The following is a 20,522-nucleotide window of genomic DNA, read 5'->3' on the forward strand; positions in this document are numbered from 1 at the left end:
CCAAATGTTGGAGAGTGAAAATGTTTCTTTACTTTTTACTTCCATACTGCTGTAGAAATTTTATGTCACATATACATAGATTGTAAGCTGTAAGCTGTATGGTTATTTGAAAGTGTATCAGAAATATAGACTGTGGGCTGTAGTGTTATTTTAAAGTTAATCAGATATACAGATTGTAAGCTATAGTGTTATTTGAAAGTGTGACAGATACATAGATTGTAAGCTGTATTCTGCCTAAAAGTAATATAGTAATATATGTATATATATATATATATATATATATATATATATATATATATATATATATATATATATATATATATATATATATATATATAGATTGCAAGCTGTAGTGTTCGTAAAAGCGTATCAGATACATATATTTGAAGGGGTGGTGCTCCTAAAGCTTCATTAAAACGTATCAGATACATATATTGTAAGTTGAAGTGTTATTTAAAAGTGTATCAACTACATATATTTTAATCTGCAGTGTGATAATTATTGACTTATTTTCACTAATACCATTACAGAAATAAAACAAAAAGCGGTCAATACGTCTCCTTAAGCAGTCAGGGCAAGGACTTGCTAGGTGGAAGAAGTATATGATATACCAAAACCATGCTCATAAACTTCTAAACATTATTTTGCATCAATATCGACAGCAAAAAGAACAAAAAGAAAGAAAACTCTGAAATCGTTGGAAATATTGCGAGGCCAGCGAACGAGGTTAATGACAACTCAAGGATTGCATTCTTTCTTACTAGTGTAGGATTACGTACTTTGTAAAGGTCGTTTTGAACTATTCGTATCTACGCCTTCGAGACAAAATAAGTAAGGCGTGAAAATAAATATTCAGCAAACTGGGATTGGGCAGCCTTGGGTACCGTACCCAGATATAAATCTTATAGATATTTATCATGTAAGTCCCACACCCTAGAGTGCCACGGTAACTAAAACTATTTACAATTGTCTATGGATTGTAGGCTAATTAGTGGAAACGCTGTGTGTTAAATCACATGACCGCTTCTTGGTTTGGAAGATGCAAAGGGTCTCGTGTGTATATTGGGTATATAAGGACATGCCTTGGTCAGAGTACATAGTACAACCGTCTGAAGCTGTTACCACGAAATCTATTTCATGATGAAGGTCCTTCTCTTGCTTGGTCTTTTAGCTCTAGTGGAAACTAGATGGATCCGTAATGATAGTCCACTCCAAAGTATCAACGAACGAGAACTGGAAGAGGAAGACAGCCAACTTCAAGCGCTTGTCATTCGTAAGGTAAGTAAAATATATCAATCTCTATGATTGGCAAGGGTTACAGAGAGAGAGAGACAGAGACAGAGACAGAAAGAGAGAAAATTGAAACAAAACTAAACAAGGCAAAACATTTGATGTAGGATTGTCGTCATGGACACCTCCCAAGTTTCGATGATCTGATTTTTCATGCTAAACATGTAACCACACAATTTATGTATTCAGTTATATCACTGAGCAAGTAAACACACAATTTATGTATTCAGTTATAGCATTGAATATGTAAACACACAAATTATGTATTCGTTATAGCATTGAACATGTAAACACACAATTTATGCATTTTGCTAGATCATTGAACATGTAAACACACAATTTATGTGTTCATTTATATAATTAAACAAATAAACACACAATTTATGTATTCAGTTATATGATTAAACAGGTAAACACACAATTTATGTATTCAGTTATATCGTTGAACAAGTACACACACAGTTTACGTATTCAGTTATATCAGTGAACAGGTAATTACACAATTTATGTATGCAGTTATATCGTTTAACAAGAAAACATAATTTATAGATTCAGCTATATCATGGAACAAATAAACACATAATGTATGTATTCATTGATATAACTTAACAGCTGAGCACACCATTTATGTATTCAGTTATCACATTGAATAGGTAAACACAAAATTTATGTATTGAGTTATATCATTGAACATGTAAACACACAAGTTATGTATTTAGCTATCTCACTGAACAGGTAAACGCACAAACACTTATTTCGTAAAAAGGTATATATTTCAGTAAGCAACTTTAAAAGTTATGCAGGTGGATTTACTATATTCACGATGTATTCTAATTACGTAGAGACTAAAGTTAATTGAAATGAACAATGCTAGCTACTGGTATACTAGTATATATTCACTTCATTGTTATATAAATTAAGCAAAATAACAGAGGAAAGACCAACAGGAAAACTTGCTTGGAAAATCTGTACTAAATACAAAGCCAGAAAACTTTGTGGTGAAGTGTCAGATGTAACTCTCGACGGGGAAATAGCTCGTTCAGAACAGAGATCTGGAATCTAAAAATGAGACTGTTTGCTGTGAAAGCATCATCCAAAGTGCATAGATTACAAAAACTGTACAATAACATTAATTAGCCTAACTGTTGTAACCTTTTTTGTGCTCGGAATAAACACAGCCGAGAAACACGCGAGTTCTCACAATGATAAGACAAATACCTTTGAGTTCATCTGTATGGATAGGCCAAATTAGTTTTTACCTGTTTATAAAGATCTTATTGCTTGACACACATGCAATATTGTAACATTACTTTTTTTATTAAGTCACGACTTTGACTATATGACCAAACGTTGACTGCTGCTATACATGGCGACCAATATAACTTAGTGGAGAAAGATCACAGAAAACCTCGGCAGGAACCACCAACTCACGGTTAATCGACTGGCAGATTTCTCACATACCTACATTAGCCGAACCCGAGACTCGAACAAATGCGGACATAGGGTAGATGGCAATGATCAATATAAGCGAGCGCTTAAAACCACTCTCACAGGTGCAGTCGCCTGAATTACATAATGTTACTTGATACTCGATACAGTTATTTAATGGACTGTTTCTAAGAAAGCAATTTAGTCCTAGTTAGTTTTTGTGACTTCATCTTTATTAAATAATTTTTGCTAAGTCCGAAACAACAGATGCATTGAAACAACCTACATGAAATAGACAGGAAAGAAGCAGCAGTAGTTTATGTTACGGTTTAATAACCTTCAATTTATATATGCTTAAGAAGTCTATTCAAATGTTCCCGAAATTAAAAGATAATACACTGCTTGTTATGTTGTAGTTTATTTAGTATATTCCTCTATGGTCAACGTCCACATAGTTATCCAAGTTGAAGCAGATGTGAAATGATATGGCCCATCTAAAGGATGAAATGACCCGCGCATGATTTACTCCTGAACATAAATATGGCACAGGAAGTGCATAAAATCCCCTAAGCCACTCCCCGTCCATCCCCCATTTAAAAAGGTGCCCCCGTGCTAGAATCACAATATACTGTCTCACTGCAGACATCGTAGCGATATGAGTGAAAAAGTATTCAAGCTAACTCAAAATTCCAAATCACACACACACACACTATGAGCATGTGCCTCCTGCCTAGTGGTACAGCAAGGTTGCTGTGACGTCAGTGGTTGGAAATCAAGATTATTCCTGTTTCCGGCAGTTTTGCTAGTTAGGGTGGTGATATAAAGTCTGCTGGCATCTATCGCAGAAGTAGGTAACACACCATGATTTTTCGAACTCATGTATGATAAATAAGAGCAATTATAATTCAGTACCAATTTAAACTTATAGATATATATACAGGTCCTATGTTATAGATATAACAAATGGGTATAATAATGTTAGAGTTTCTAAAACTGAAAATAAATTAGCTAAATATGAATTACAATAATGCAGGTTTTTAATTACCTCTTTTTACATAATGTTGTAAATATATATTACGACAATATTAATCCCAGCAAATTTGTTCAACTTGTACTTTAACCCCACCCCTCCCACCCCAAGACGTAGCCCTTGCTTTTAAGACTTCCAAACTCTACATAACGTTAAATTCCATCTAATGATATATGTTAAGGTTAGATTTGTTCTTTTGTAAAATTCATACGTTCGTTGTACCCCAACAACACACCCACCCTCATCCCGACCATGGATAATAAAACAAGCAGGTATGGCAAAAATGCCTAGTTTAATTTCCCGACATGACTCAAACACACCGGGTGATATATGTGCCTGTGTTGTTTTGCCACATGACTCAAACACACAAGGTTATATATATATATATATATATATATATATATATATATATATATATATATATATATATATATATATATATATATACCTGCTTTGGTTTTCCGACATGACTCAAACATGTCTAGAAATGGAATTACCTATCTGACGATAGCATTGATGAGATAAGGGTAAGCATTCCTTTTGGTCGTTTCACACCAAACAGAATGATCCAAAGTGTAAATGGAAGTTCAAAAACGAAACAGTAACATTCCAGAATAAGGATTATACACTTCTATTTATATTCCAGTGTTATGATTATATATTCTATTGCATATTATTGATATTCCAGTGATAGGATTGTACATTTTTATTATAAGTCATTAATATTCTAAAGTTATTATCATACATTTTATTTGAATAATATTAATATTCAAGAAGTATGATCATATATTTTTGTTACAATTTATTAATATGCCACAATTACGATTATACATTTTTGCAACATTTGGAGTGCCATTGTCCGAAATGTCGGAACACAAGATGAATGTTCCCAACAACCATATATTTATTCTAACTGACACAAGAGATACGGTCAGATTCATTTTGCTATTCAACACGGTTTCACATAAGACAAGTTATATGAGTTTGCTTCTATATGCTCAGCTCAATACACCACGGTTTCATATAAGACAACTTGTATGAGTATGCATCTATACTCTCAGCTCAATACGCTACGGTTTTATATTAGACAACTTTTACGAGTTTGCATCTATCTTGTCAATTCAATACAGCACGGTTTCACATAATATATAGACTACAAGATTTGCTTCTAACCTGGCAGTTCAATATACCACGGTTGCATATAAAATAACTAGTAAGTTTTTGCATTTATCATCTTTATTCTATGCACCATGTTTCATACAAGGCAACTGCTTCAAGTCTGCATCTATCCTGTCATTTCAATATACCACGGTTTCATACAAGGCAACTGCTACAGGTCTGCATCTATCCTGTGAGTTCAAAATGCCACGGTTTTACATAAGAAAACTGAAACGCGTCTGCATCTATCCTGTCAAATTCAAATATTTATGTGAATCATTTTCATAGGTATCTATTACCACATACTGCATTTACAAAATACCTTCGTGTTCTTTATACATCGTTAAATCAATATTTTAATTTTGAACGATTTCAAGCTAGTTTGTCACACATTACTTATTTATGAGACTATAGTTACCTATCGGAAAAAAACTATTATACATCATTACACGTATGAAATATTTATCAGGTATTTTCATTTTAGTTCCTGCGTAATCTTCAAAAACTTGATGACAAAAAAGAACTTGGTGCAGAAAATAACGAGGCTGAGGACTTGGAAGGCCAGAGCTCGGACGATTACGCAAGAGGTACTAATTTTTCTATCTATACATGTTAACCTATTAATGAACGACAAACGTGAATGGTTATAAACATACCTAAATATGAAAGTATATTTATCAGGGTGTAACTCTCTGAGCAGGTATGTAGATATTGTATTATATATGTAGATCGATGGATTGGCAGGAATCTAGGTTCATGAGTTGGATAGCTTGAACGGTCGATGGATAGAAGAATTATGGATGATTAGAAACATTAAATCCTTTCCTGAGTCTATAACAAAATACTTGGAATCTGAGGATATTCAAGCCAAAGTAATAATCATACATGTAATTCACACTAATATTATTATTGCAAAATGTCGTCTCTAGTATAAATTATATCTCGTGATGAAAGAAAGCCGATCTTCTTCCTGGTCTTTTAGCTCTAGGAGAAACTAAATGGGTCCGTAATGATAATCCACTCCAAAGTGACAGCGGTGAAGAATCTGGAGAGAATGACAGCCAAAACCAGAAACTTGTTATTAGTAAGGTAAGTAAAATGTATCAAACGTTAGAATTGACAACATTTACAAAGAGAGAGAGATATATAGAGCAACAGAATAAAATACTAGTATAACAGTATATTTTACATTTATTAGAATGCATGCCCATCAAAACACAATAACAGAAAATGCCAATGGTAAAAATTGTTTGGAAAGTTGTGCCGGACATAATGTCAGTGCCCTCTAATGTGGAGTATAAGACATCGTTCCCGAAGGGCAAATTGTAATTTTAAAATTAGGCTTTCCGCTGTGTAATCAATCAAAATGCCAAAACAAAAGGCGCACAACGACGTTACGAAGTCTATATATTCTAGTATGTACCTATGCACAGACGAAACACTTCCCACTGCTAAGAGAAACGTTAGCTCTTAGAATGACAAGATCTGTTTGCATATCTACATTGAACGAATATATGTTGGCATATCTACATTGAATGAAGATATGTTGGAATATATACATTGAACGAAGATATGTTGGCATATCTACATTGAACGAAGATCTGTTGGCATATCTACATTGAACGAAGATCTGTTGGCATATCTACATTGAACGCAGATCCGTTGGCATATCTACATTGAGCGAAGATCTGTTGGCATATCTACATTGAACGAAGATCCATTGGCATATCTACACTGATCGAAGATCTGTTGGCATACCTACATTGAACGAAGATCCGTTGGCATATCTACATTGAACTAATATCTGTTGACATATCTACATTGAATGAAGATCTGTTGGAATATCTACATTGGACGAAGATCTGTTGGCATATCTACATTGAACGAAGATGTGTTGGCATATCTACATTGAACGAAGATGTGTTGGCATATCTACATTCAACGAAGATCTGTTGGCATATCTACACTGAATGATCGAATTTGGTTTTTAGGTGTTTATCTGGTTTTATTGCTTGACACACATGCCATGTTGTGTGCGTTCATTTCAGGTCTGTAACACTACTTTTTATATAAGATATGAAATTCTGACCGTATGACCAAATGTGGACTACAGAAACTACATAGTAATGAATTAAGTCGCTCCGGTGGCCTAAGTGGTTATAGCGCCCGGCTCGGATGCGGGAAGTTCGGGTTAGAATGCCAGCCGAGTCATACCAAAGACTTATACATATGGTAACAGCAGCTATCTCGCTTGGCGTGTAACATTAATAGGTTAGTGTTATGACTGGTCGGCCTGGTGTCAGGATAGCGGGACTGGGTGGGACATGATGCCACATGTCTCTCGAGCACATGCATAAATATCGTCACATATATCTGGTTTTATATTGCGACAATAGCGGCAATGTATGTCACGATTTAGTAACCACATCTATATATGTAAGGGGGTCAATTCACTTGTGTATGCGAATGTTTTAGAAACTAACAAAAATATACTAATTGTTTATGTCGACATTTATTTATTATTACGGACTATTACCAAATTTCATAAGGTAATCAAAATGTGAAGTGACATAGCCGAATAAACGATGTAATGCCCATTTTGCTATCGCGAATTAACCGAAACATAAAGGTACAGTTTCAAAAGAATACATTCAGTTGATCTTCACCGCAGGTTTAAAAAACTGAATCTTATTCGCGCACCTTATAATAGGCACTGGACAAAGATACATTACGTGTCCGACACCGGACAAAGATGCATTACGTATCCGACACTGGACAAAGATTCATTACGTACCCGACACTGGACAAAGATTCATTACGTACCCGACACCGGACAAATATGTAGTACGTACACGACACTGGACAAAGATGCATTACGTACCCGAATATTAAGAGTGGTTTATTAGATTGACATTTATTGATGGTAGAAGATGCTGCGAGAAACGCGCACACAAACAATTTTAATCAAAGATTAATTTACTGACCTATTAGTTGCATGTCGTAATCTCTCTCTCTCTCTCTCTCTCTCTCTCTCTCTCTCTGTATAACGTTAATATTAATAAACGTAATAACATGAAAAGTAGACTAATAACTTGTATTATGTGTAACAAGTTCTCTTCATGCTTTCTAATTGAGGTAACATACTTGCCTATGTACCTACCAACCTCGTACAGAATGAGTGTAGTGATGTGTTTTGTTCTCAATCAAAATTAGCCGTATTTTCCTTCCGTTTCGTGATCTTGGATGCTGACATAAACATATGCTGACATCTTGTCACAGAAATACGTAACCTAGCAGGGATTCGCAAACCGATGCATGATAAACAAGACCGGTTATAATTTTGTAACATGTTTATTATAAACACAAATACAGATTTATTAATTGTGTAACATGTTTATTCTAAACACAAAAACAATTTATTAAAACATATTTGTTCTAAACACAAAGCCAGTTTATTAATGTGAAACATGTTTATTCTAAACACAAAAACAGTTTATTAATTGTGCAACATGCTTAATATTAAAATAAATACGGTTTATTAATTTGTAACATGTTTATTAAAACACAAATACATACAGTTTAGTAATTGTGTAACATGTTTATTATAAAAACAAATACAGTTTGTTAATCGTGGGGGCAATAGGCTTAGAATTTCTAAAATTGAAAATTAATACTAGTTTTTATTCTTATAATCTTCAAGTCCTTGATTCAGCTTATAAAAGGATAACAAAATTTAAATGATAATATCAAGAAAGTTAGCAATTAAAATGTACTTACACGAAGTTAATTTGATGAGCAGTATAAGTACTCTTTGAATATTTATATGGAATCCACTCCATTGAGATCTATCTATAAATATACCTTTCGAAGGGATTTTTTTAAATATTGTTTCTTCCAGTTACTGGTTTCATGTTCTATAAGATCAATAATTGCAATTAACTAATAAGTTAAATAGGAATTATTGTGATGTGGGCTGTTACATTTTCACACACTCTTGTATATATGGGCTGCAAGAATTTCAATCTTCGAAAAATATATCGACCTGTATAGTTACCCCTACCTCAAACGTTTCCACCGCTTACGAAGTAGTCCTTGCTTCCAATTCATTTAAACGCTAGATCAAGTTAAATTATATCTAATGATACGTGGCTATGTTAGATTAGTTCATTTGTAAAGTTGATATATTCGTCGATCCCGCAACTATAACGGCACCGCGATCCCCACCGTAGAGAAAAATCAATAGCATTTTTGTCCCGACATGAGTCAAACACGATAAGAAATCAAAGTACTTTATAACCATCGATCAAACACTACAGAAACCAAATTACTCTATGTTCATAATTCAATCAGGCCCATAAACAAAATTTATCTGTGCTGGATATGATTCAGACACGCCCAGACACAAACCTACTCTGTGCTGGATTTTCTTCAAACACTCCCAGAAACCAAATTACTCTGTGTTGGATATGATTCAAACACCCCCAGAAACCAAATTCCTCTGTGAAGGATATGATTCAGACACGCCCATAAACCAAACTACTCTGTGTTGGATATGATTCGAACACGCCCTGAAACCAAATTACTCTGTGTTGGATATGATTCAGACACGCCCAGAAACCAAATTACTCTGTGTTGGATACGGTTCGAACATGCCCTGAAAACAAATTACTCTGTGCTGGATATGATTCAGACACGCCCAGAAACCAAATTACTCTGTGTTGGATATGATTCGAACACGCCCTGAAACCAAATTACTCTGTGTTGAATATGATTCGAACACGCCCAGAAACCAAATTACTCTGTGTTGGATATAGTTCGAACATGCCCTGAAAACAAATTACTCTGTGCTGGATATGATTCAGACACGCCCTGAAACCAAATTACTCTGTGTTGGATATGAATCAGACACGCCCAGAAACCAAATTATTCTGTGTTGCATATGACTCAGACACGCCCAGAAACCAAATTACTCTGTGTTGGATATGATTCGAACATGCCCTGAAAACAAATTACTCTGTGCTGGATATGATTCAAACACGCCCAGAAACCAAATCAGCATATGTCTACGGTTTAAACAAGATTATAAACCAAATTAATATAATCTTTACACGTTCCAAACACTCACAGAAAGTAAATTATTATATGTCCATGATTAAAAAAATGCCAAGAAACCAAATCAATCGATGTCCATCAATTAAATACGAACATAAACTATATCAGTATATGTCCATGCTTTAAACACGACCAGAAACCAAATTAATCAACGTCCATACCTGTGGTTACAATTTGTACGCACGTGTTTGCACTTTTGCATTGGATGTTGCAAACAAAATATAATGATCTAATTATTAAACTGACTTCCCTAAGCGCAATATTTATATTCCAGAATTAGTATTTACATTTATTAATATTTGAGAATTAGGAGTATATATCTTTATTATATTTTATTGCAATTTATCACTTTTCCAGAATAAGAAGTATTTTTTTTATTGAATTTGTATTGTACTTTATTAATATTCCACAATTAGAATCATATAGTTTTATCATAGTTTTATAGCAAGTGTCCGAAATTTAAAACATAATATGAATGGTCTCAAACGCACATACTTTTCTCTTTTGTCGCAAGTGCTTATGTCAGATTAATTTGCAATGCACCACTGTTTCATAAACGACAATTACTGCTAATCTGCGTCTATCCTACCAACTCAAGACATCACGATTAAAAATAGCTGCTACTAGTCTCCTACCATTTCAATAGACCACTATTTCATTTTAAACAGCTGCTACGAGCCTGCTTCTGTCCTGTCAATTCAATATACCACGATTTCATTTAAAAATCCAATACAGCAGAGTTTCATTTAAAACATTTTCTAGTTATCTGACTCGTTGTTGCAGGAATTTATTGCCAACTGTTGCATTCACAATATGCTTTATGGTTTCAATACACAGCATGAAATTTATAGTTTTAATCTTTAACGAGTTGAAGCTTGCTTGTCGCCTACCACATACTTACGAGACTAGTGTTACATGTCTTAATTATTATTATTATTATTATTATTATTACACGTATTAAATAGGAATTGAATATTTTCATTTTAGTTGCGGCATAGTCTTAAAGAACGTCTTGGAAGTGAAGAAACTAACTGGACCGACAGCTCAGAAGAACACAGATCGAAAAACTGTTCCAAAGGTACTAGTCTCAATATGTGTATATATCAATGCATGCCAAACACAGATACATGCTTGCATAGAAACAAGCCTAAAATGAAAGCATATTAGTCACTAAGTAACTATCTGATCAGGTAACTAGGTACGTTATTAAATATGTGGGGATATGGCCGGGCAATAATCTAGGTTCATTAATTTGGTAATTTGAAAACCTGTTACATTGAATTAGGGATGTTTAGAATTCTTAAAAATATATTCATGCTTTAATCTATAACGGAATACTTGGGGTCTTGACAATACAAGCTTACGCAATCTTAAATATGCATGTAATTCATAAGAATATCCGTATTATAAAATGTCTCTTGTTTAAATTATGTTGGAGTGTTTAAGGTTATGAATCACGTAAAGACAATGTATTTGGAATGTTCTAGATGCATACGCATGTCCAGTTACCTAACAGGCTTTACGTAACTTTCATCTGATGTCCCTTCCCCACGCCATTTTGGGATATTAATTTGCAGTGACTACAAAGCTGTCCCTAATCAAAGCGCGTCTTTTATATTCAGGTGAAATAAATAAGAGAAATTATAACGTTAATATAGGTGTAATGTTTATCGATGTGTCCTTATATATTTAAATATACATATATTATTCATATGTCTTACTGTATATGTGTCCCTTTTATGAGCCGTTTGATGTGGTAAGGTTCACCAATATGTGTACAGTTGTGCGTAGATAGAGACATATATAAAACAAGACTTTATGAATGTAATACAAGTTAGTTTATAGGCAAGCTGACTGGAGAACTATATAGATCCATTGCTAATTTAAGATAGATTCAAAATCTAGCAACAAAATACCTCAGCATAATATTAGAGCATAAAGCATTTATTTTCTTGTTAAATTGGTGTCTTAAAGCCATATGTCGAGCATTAGTCTATCGAAAATGAAAATGAGAAAAGAAGGGTTATAATGCAGGTAAGGTTAGGCTGGCACGGACACGTATGCACGCATAAAAAATTGGTAGAAACATGGATGGGTTGATAATGTTTCTGTAAATGAATACATGAGAGAGAGAGAGAGAAAGAGAGAGAGAGAGAGAAAGTGGGTACAACGTGTGCATAAAATCGTCCCTTATAGTTCGTCGTAAGGGCTTTTTTATGGAGATGTGCGCAAGATCGATATCGAATGGATAAAGAGACATGGGTTACATATCAAATGGACAAAAAGACATGGGGTCCATATCGGATGGACAAAAAGACATGGGGTCCCTATCGGATGGATACAGATATGTGAGGCCCAGATTATTTTGACACTTAACTATTCAGGGGACAAAAACCTCTTCTGACTAAGACTCATTACAACATGGAGTCCCTAGGTCTCATTACATCACTGCGTTGCTAGGAATCATTATATGGTAAGGGCACTAAGACTCATGTCATCATGGGGCCACAAGGACTCATACAATCAAGGGGTCCCTACACTCATTACATAATGGGGTCGCTAAGACTCATGACATCATTAGGTTACTAGGACTCATTAAATCATGATGTCGCTAGGGCTCATTACATCATAGGGTCGCTAAGACTTAATACATAATGGGGTCACTAGGACTCATTACATGATGGGGTCGCTAGAACCCAATAAATCATGACGTCACTAGGACACATGAAATAATGAGGTAACTAGGACTCGATACATCATAGGGTCGCTAAGACTCATTACATCATGGCGTCACTAAAACTCATTTAATCATTGGGTCACTAAGACTTATTACATGATGGGGTCACTAGGACTCATTAAATCATTGGATCATTAAGACTCATTAAATCATGATGTCGCTAGGGCTCATTACATCATTGGGTCACTAAGACGCCTTACATCATTGGGTCACTAGGACTCATTAATCATCGGGTCGCTAGAAGCCATTAAAGCATGACGTCACTAGGACTCATTAAATAATGGGGTCATTATGACTCAATACATCATAGGGTCGCTAAGACTCATTACATCATGGGGTCACTAGGATTCATTAAATCACTGGGTCACTAGGACTCATTAAATCATGAGGTCGCTAGGGCTCATTACATCATTGGGTCACTAGGACTCATTAAATCATTGGGTCACTAGGACTCATTAAATTATGAGGTCGCTAGGGCTCATTACATCATGAGATTAATACATTTAGAACTGATGTGATCTTATTAAAATCAGGAAGGAGAAAGAATTTAAAGCTTTAAAGCCTACTGATAAACAAATTTATCCTCTAAAACTATCTTGAAATTGTATAGATCTTTGGTGATTCTGATGGCTGAACCAGGCTCGGATGTATCTTATTTTGGGATGTATAACGAAGGATTTGCTGACGAAAATTGTTTTAAAGATCAGCTACGCAGCGTGCTCCGAAAGCTGTTTAATTAGCAATCCGACGTCAATGTTTCTATTATATTAATACAGTCTTAACGTTATAAAGGAACATAGAAAGATTATGATATTTTCAAGTCCGGATATTCGAGCATTTTGATTGCAACAGTGCAGTAATATTTTTAAGAAGAAATAATAATATCCTTCGCAATCCTTGTTTCTTTGCATTGTATGCAACACTTAGAATCATAACTGTACCATCTGTAAATCACATCAAACATACGAGTCCTGTACATAAAAGGCACATTTGTATGACGAATATGTTGACCAGTCCTTTCACTGGTGTTTGTATACAGGATTGTCAGGTGGTAGAGAATGTATTAAGTGTCGTCTAATTATATATGGAGTCTATCTAACAAAGCAGATTTTTTAATCTTCTTTAGCACATCATGTTGATAATAAACCATCAGGAATGCGAAGAGATATGGAGTTACTGTCTTCGCTAGCACAACAAGCTAATGACGCAGCGTCGGGAAAAGAAAGAGACCTTGAAGAATATATAGATAGACGACTAGCTGATGAATTCGAAGAGCCCGGAACTCACGAATTTATGGACATACCATCTGATATGGACGAAACCATATACAGATATTGGTAAGGGCACACTTTGAGAATATAAACTTTTCAAGCAAATCAAACTCTGACAGGCGAAAAACGAATTTGCTTCCAGAAAATAAATGCTAAATATAATAGTCAAGAGAATATTTGGAATATTAGGGATGTTAATAATAAGGGGGATGTACTAACAAGAGATAAATAATGGAAAGAAAAAGAAGCAAAGTTAAGGAAACCTTAGCATGAGTGATCTACGTAGTATCTACTCTAAGTAAATAGTAGCACAGATATTGCTTGTGGATAATAAACTAATGCTTGACCGGAATGTTAAATTTGCTAGGAACATTAGATGTGTTTAATTTAGCCTAATTCCCCATGCCTTTTCAATTACAGTAGCTAGTTACAGTTGTGAATTTCGAGATGATTTGTTTCACGAATGAGGGCTAGTGGTCATTCATCTAACACACACGTGTGTGTGTATATTTGTAGCCATTCACAAGCAACAGTACATCAAGTCAGGATTTAATGGGATCTAATAATCATTTCCATATCTCAAGGCCACCGATACAAGCAAATAACAACTGCAAACAAAAAAAAAACACAAACAAAATATATAGGTAGTGTTGTGTTATTGACACAAAATGTATCAGAATATAATTCTAATATATCCAACCATGCAGAAAGCTATATGCTATGAACTATTGATGTTTTGGCAAATGAGGTAAATCAAACAAACATGACGAGAACACAATTTGCGTTAAACCTGTATATGTGACCTATAATATTTACCATGGAAAGGAAAGGTAACATCATATATCAATGATAGCAATGCAGGACAAACCAAAGTGTGCCCCAGATACGTTTAATTTATAATTATAATCTAAAGAGGAATAAATTACGAATGGGCTTACATATATGCAGGACCTATTCTTTAACGGCATCTCCGCATAATAAAGGTCATACGACGCAAATGGAAAGGAAACATTATATACGTATATAACGCAACATTTGCAACAAAACAGTAGGATTATAAACACTTCCTAACTAAAGCAGATATAGAGTGTAAATAAGTTTTAATCATGCACCAAACACTACGAACAATGTGGTAAGTACAATTTTACATCACCAATAAAAAGTGAAGTTCTGAAATCAAAAGTCCAAGAACAAATATCCATCCTCACCAAAGTAACCATGGAACCAATTCAGAATGACACGATATACACACTTTATATGCAATATCATCAAACGGTTCGTCCACCTTACTAAATGAATTTGGAGATAGATTGACCAGTTTCTCAGTCTAACTGTAACAATCTGTGTCCTTGTGTTTGCTATATTACATTTTTTCGAAAATTACCCCTCCAAAAAACCCAACAAAACAACTAATGCAAAATAAACATTCATAACATAAATATTCATAAAACGGATAGTCATACCAAATTATTTGCGAAAATAATTTCGATTATATCCCAGGTATTTAGAGTATTGATCTTTAAAACAAAATGTTACATTAATTTATAAGTGAAGGGACCTGCCATAGTAATTCATATGCCAAGGGACGTGCTAGATTAATATGTGAAGATACATTCTAGATAGATTGTATATGTGATGGTACGTGCTAGATAGATTTTCTATATGAAGGGAAGTGCTAGATAGACTTTATATGTGAAGGGACGTGCTAGATAGAGTTTATATACGAGCGAACGTGTTAGATAGATTTTATATGTGAACGGAGGTGCTGGATAGATTATATATGTGAAGGAACGTGCTAAAATGATTTTTATATGTGAACAGTTGTGCTAGATAGATTTTACTTGTGACATGAAGTTCCAGATATATTGTATATATCAAGGGACATACAAATATATTTTACTTATGAAAGGAAGTTCCAGATAGATTGTATATGTCAAGGGACGTGTAGAAAGATTTTATATATGATGAAACGCGTTAGACAGATGTTATTGTGAAGAAACGTGCTAAATTGAATTTACATGTAAATTGACGTTCTAAATAGTTTTTATTTGTGAAGAAACATGCTATATATATATATATATATATATATATATATATATATATATATATATATATATATATATATATATATATATATATATATGAAATTGTTATATAGATTTTATATCTTAACAGCCGTGCTAGATAGATTTTATATATGAACGGAAGGGATGTGGTAGATAACTATTATATGTGAAGTATAATTCCTCTATGCATTTTTAGATGTGTAGTATGGGCAGTGGGTTTAATTATAAATATCGAGAGCTAATTATAGTGGAAATGTCTATTGAAATTAAACTCGGTTGATTGAAACTATCATACAAGAAAACTAAAATGCTAATTAGTATCAAATACGATGCGGATATGTTATAAAGAACAATGATAAATTGTATTTTAATATGCATCCCACAGCTGCAACGTTAGATCATTTTATTTGCATATTGCTTGAAGGATAAACGGACATGCCAGCTTTGACGCTTTTTCTTAGTATCTTTTTCATATAAATTAATGTGTTTTGGAATAATGGATTCCTTTTGTTAGCAGAAAGCTGTTCTAAAGAATGGATCACATATATTCATTTTTCTTGATTTATATGTTATATTAAATATATTGATTTTGTTATATCATGTGATCTAAGGTTTTCATCATAACAACTCAATCATGGAAGATGAAAATGCAGAATGTATTTTTGCTGTCTTCATTGCCTAAAAGGACAAATGTTTCTAAAGTTAATTCTTTGAATGGAAAATGTTTTATTCGCATGTTTTTAATCATAATTAGTTCTGTTCGTTTTATTCAAAGAAGCGAAATAGAAGACAAAATGTGTAGCAAATTAAGTTTCGGATACTATCTGGTCTCACACATTATTAATAGGAATTTGTATTATTTCTCTGTTTTCAGAAAACTCGAAGAAAACAGGCGTAATACCAAAACTGTCGGGAAACAACGGATCTATGATAATAGAACGACAGTGTCCTTTTGGAAAGAAACCTTTCTTAAATTCTTCAAATAAATGCGATGCTGTATTTAAAAGTACTACATTTATGGTGAGGGTTTTCCTCCCTAGTATAATTGATTTTTTTTTCCTCTACAAGAACCTGCATACAAAATATTATTTGGCAACACAACGCTACTATGCTGGGCCTTCAGATAATAAATCACCTAAGTAATTAAAAATGATAATAAAGTATATATTTCTTGCACTGACAGATTTCTACCGTTTTTTCTAGACCACTGATGAAATTGTCTTCTAGTCAAAAAATGTGTCCACTTTTCCATATACACAAAACATAAGTCGATTATGCGTTTAAAAGCAAAATGAAAAAAAACAACAACACATCAGTGGGTGGAGAACAACATATCCACTTGCAATAAATCATACCTCCTTAACACACACACACACACACACACAGAGAGAGAGAGAGAGAGAGAGAGAGAGAAAGCGCCGAAATGAATGCTTATGCCACGAGAATGACATACACACACTGGTAGAAAAAGTGATATGCCTTCTTTAAAAAAGACACTTCGCACATTCATCAATTAGTTGATCAAGATAAAACAATTACCTTTAAATCCCTACCAAAGAAAGCATAAATTAAACTCTTCTATCACCACCAACATGAAAGAGGGAAAAATGTTCTCAAAATAGACTAGAACTACATTCGTGAGTACTGAACCGGAAGTATTAATTGTGACCCGATTATATACGACCTTGGTGTATTCATACGCCATATGAAACTCGCTCTTTATGTGTTTTCTTATGAGAGGACAGATACGTACCAATGTATTAACTCCAGTTGCTAGCACGTGTAAGTTTATTCAAACCATATGCATGACGTTGATGATCAGTGTTAAGTTTATTCGAGCCTTGGTACTAAATAACCTACAGGTGTTGATGTGCCGTGAAGAATCAAATCAAAGAATTTTCCATATACGAGTATTTCTTCATTCAAATGACTCATCTTCGGTCGCTGCCGGTCGTTACCGATACTTCACTTTCCCAAGATTAATAGAGACTGACCTAAAACTTACACTAACTTTCAATATACAATTTAATGAACATAGCAATCTTGCCACAGTTCGGAATCAGCATGCAATAAAATTTACATTTAGGAACGCACGTATTTATATTCCGCAAATGAGATTGACATAATCTCTCTGTCTTTGTCTCTCAGTTTCAGTTTCTGGAATGCTAGGATTTGGTAATACATGGATTCTAATTTCACAGATACTTCAAAATCGAAACGTCAAAGAGGTTATATATATATATATATATATATATATATATATATATATATATATATATATATATATATATATATATATATATATATATATATATGAAGAGATAGAGTGAGAGTGACAGAGAGAGAGAGTTGGTCCCATGCAGACTAATTATCATCTTGCTGTAGTCACTCAGGATTATATTGACAGAAAAAGAGGTTTATGGTAGGTTATTGCAGAGTTATTAATTTAAATGTAACCTCTCATGGATCTACATGAGAACAATGTGAGACGTATCATTACCTAAACCGGTTTTTATTTCTCCTTACACTAAAATTAAATGTTATTCACAAAGCATTATTTGCTTTCTTTACTTGACATCACACTAAACGAAAAGCTGTGACGCGCTATATGAAACACTCATGTACTTAGAATTCGGTCCTACACTTGCCCAGTAAGTGTGTAGGGTAAGTTTCTTATCCTCAACCTCAAAAGCTGTGACAAACGACCAAAAATGCTCAAGCAAAGTGGGCCCTGAGTAGATGTAAGTGGAATTTGTTTAATCAATGCCATCCGTGCACCTGAGATACAATAATCGATTCCTAAAGTGTCTGTACAAGCTTTCTGTCATGGCATGTTGTTAGTACATGCAAACGTTTGAATAATGTTTTGTTCATAATAACAGCAAATGTATTGCTACAGTAAATATATAAACCTACATTTAAGGGTGAACTTTTACAAGTTTTGTTTCCAGTCATCGTCAACTTCATCGTTCAAAGTGATTTCAGGATTTGCAATACATTGCCGAGGATGGAGCGTTTTTTATCACCTTGCGCTAGGTTGAAAGTGCATAATGTATCTATTTTCTGCAAATGTTCGTGTAGCTTACTGAGAGATGTTTTGCCCATAAAATTAAACGTATTAAACTTCACCTAATTATTAATGATTGAACGTCGTTAGGCATGTAAATTGTCAAGTTTTGGTACCAGCTAACGCTTTCCATGTCACCGACCACACGGTGTACAATCCTCAACGCGACTTCTGTTGCTAGTTGAATACACTATAAATAACTTGTCCCTTTACCTACACACATATTGTAAGCCACCAGTTACTGCCTGGTTGGAGTGACTAGTTAGAGCCACGTATTTCTAATTACCTAGTTGAAGTGAATATTGACATGGTTCCATGTTGTTGTTGTTGTTGTTGTTGTTGTTATAGGGTTTAACGCCATTTTTCAGCACAAGATAGGCTGTACATGGCGGCCAGTATTAATGGTGGAGGAAGAACCCGGGAAAATCCCGGAAAGAACCACCAACCCACGAATAGCTTTCTCACATATCCACATTTGCTGAGCCAGAGACTCGAACCCACGCAGACAGGTGAGATAGCAGTGATCCGTGAGGGAGAGCGCTTTAGACCACTCGGCCACTCGGGGCCCCGACATGGTTCCGGAAAGTACACTAAAATATAAAGAATGTCTAGCACATGTGTAGTTTTCTATCTCATAATGATCCCATTCCATTATTGTCACGTTTTTAACGTTATATTAATATAATATTATCACGAATGTCGGAGCCACGAGTGTCAACACAAAATGATTCCTCTTTGCTTCTGTGCCTCTGTAGATCTGTTCAATGATATTATATTTTCGTCTTATTATACATAAGTGTAAAGGGAAAAGGTGTCGATTTAAGTAGGATTTCCATAAGTGTAAAGGCAAAAGGTGTCGATTTAAGTAGGATTTCCATACGTGTAAAGGCAAAAGGTGTCGATTTAAGTAGGATTTCCATATGTATATATTCAAAAGCTGTTGATTTGAGTAGTATTTCCGTGTTATATACCAGACATAAATTGTAAACTGATTTTGCGACAGTGACGTTGTACAAATTCAACTTGCATATATCATGATTCAAATTATGTATTGTGTCAAAATAATGTCTGTTTTTGTACTAAATTTATATTTGTTATCATATTTTTCATTTGCAGATTGATGCTGTTAGGTATATTTTATTTAATTATGTCTGATGTAATATATATTTATTTCAGTTGAATTGCCTATTTGTCAGTTTCGATTTTCTTTAATTACATGATAGTGTAATGTAAATGTATTCACTACAGATGATACTTTTTCCAGAAAATGGTTTGACCGTGAATGTTTATTTCGTAAACACCAGGAGTTGAACTAGATCCTGACCTTGATTCGAAATTAGTATCAACCACGTAAATAAGTTCT

General features: G+C 34.2%; 1 protein-coding gene across 1 annotated transcript; it reads left to right on the forward strand.

Annotated features, from left to right (window-relative positions):
• The first annotated feature begins 1,140 nt into the window (after window positions 1-1,140).
• LOC149772914 (uncharacterized) lies at window positions 1,141-17,176 on the forward strand. Its single transcript, XM_089947130.1, has 6 exons — window positions 1,141-1,278; window positions 5,391-5,493; window positions 5,889-5,995; window positions 11,006-11,096; window positions 13,882-14,092; window positions 16,967-17,176. Coding segments are annotated over exons 1-6 (651 nt in total). The 3' UTR covers window positions 16,968-17,176.
• The last annotated feature ends 3,346 nt before the right edge of the window (window positions 17,177-20,522 follow it).

Source organism: Sinohyriopsis cumingii, unplaced genomic scaffold (genome assembly GCF_028554795.1).
Source record: "Sinohyriopsis cumingii isolate HCF-2022 unplaced genomic scaffold, ASM2855479v2 utg000974l, whole genome shotgun sequence".
NCBI classification, from domain to species: domain Eukaryota; kingdom Metazoa; phylum Mollusca; class Bivalvia; order Unionida; family Unionidae; genus Sinohyriopsis; species Sinohyriopsis cumingii.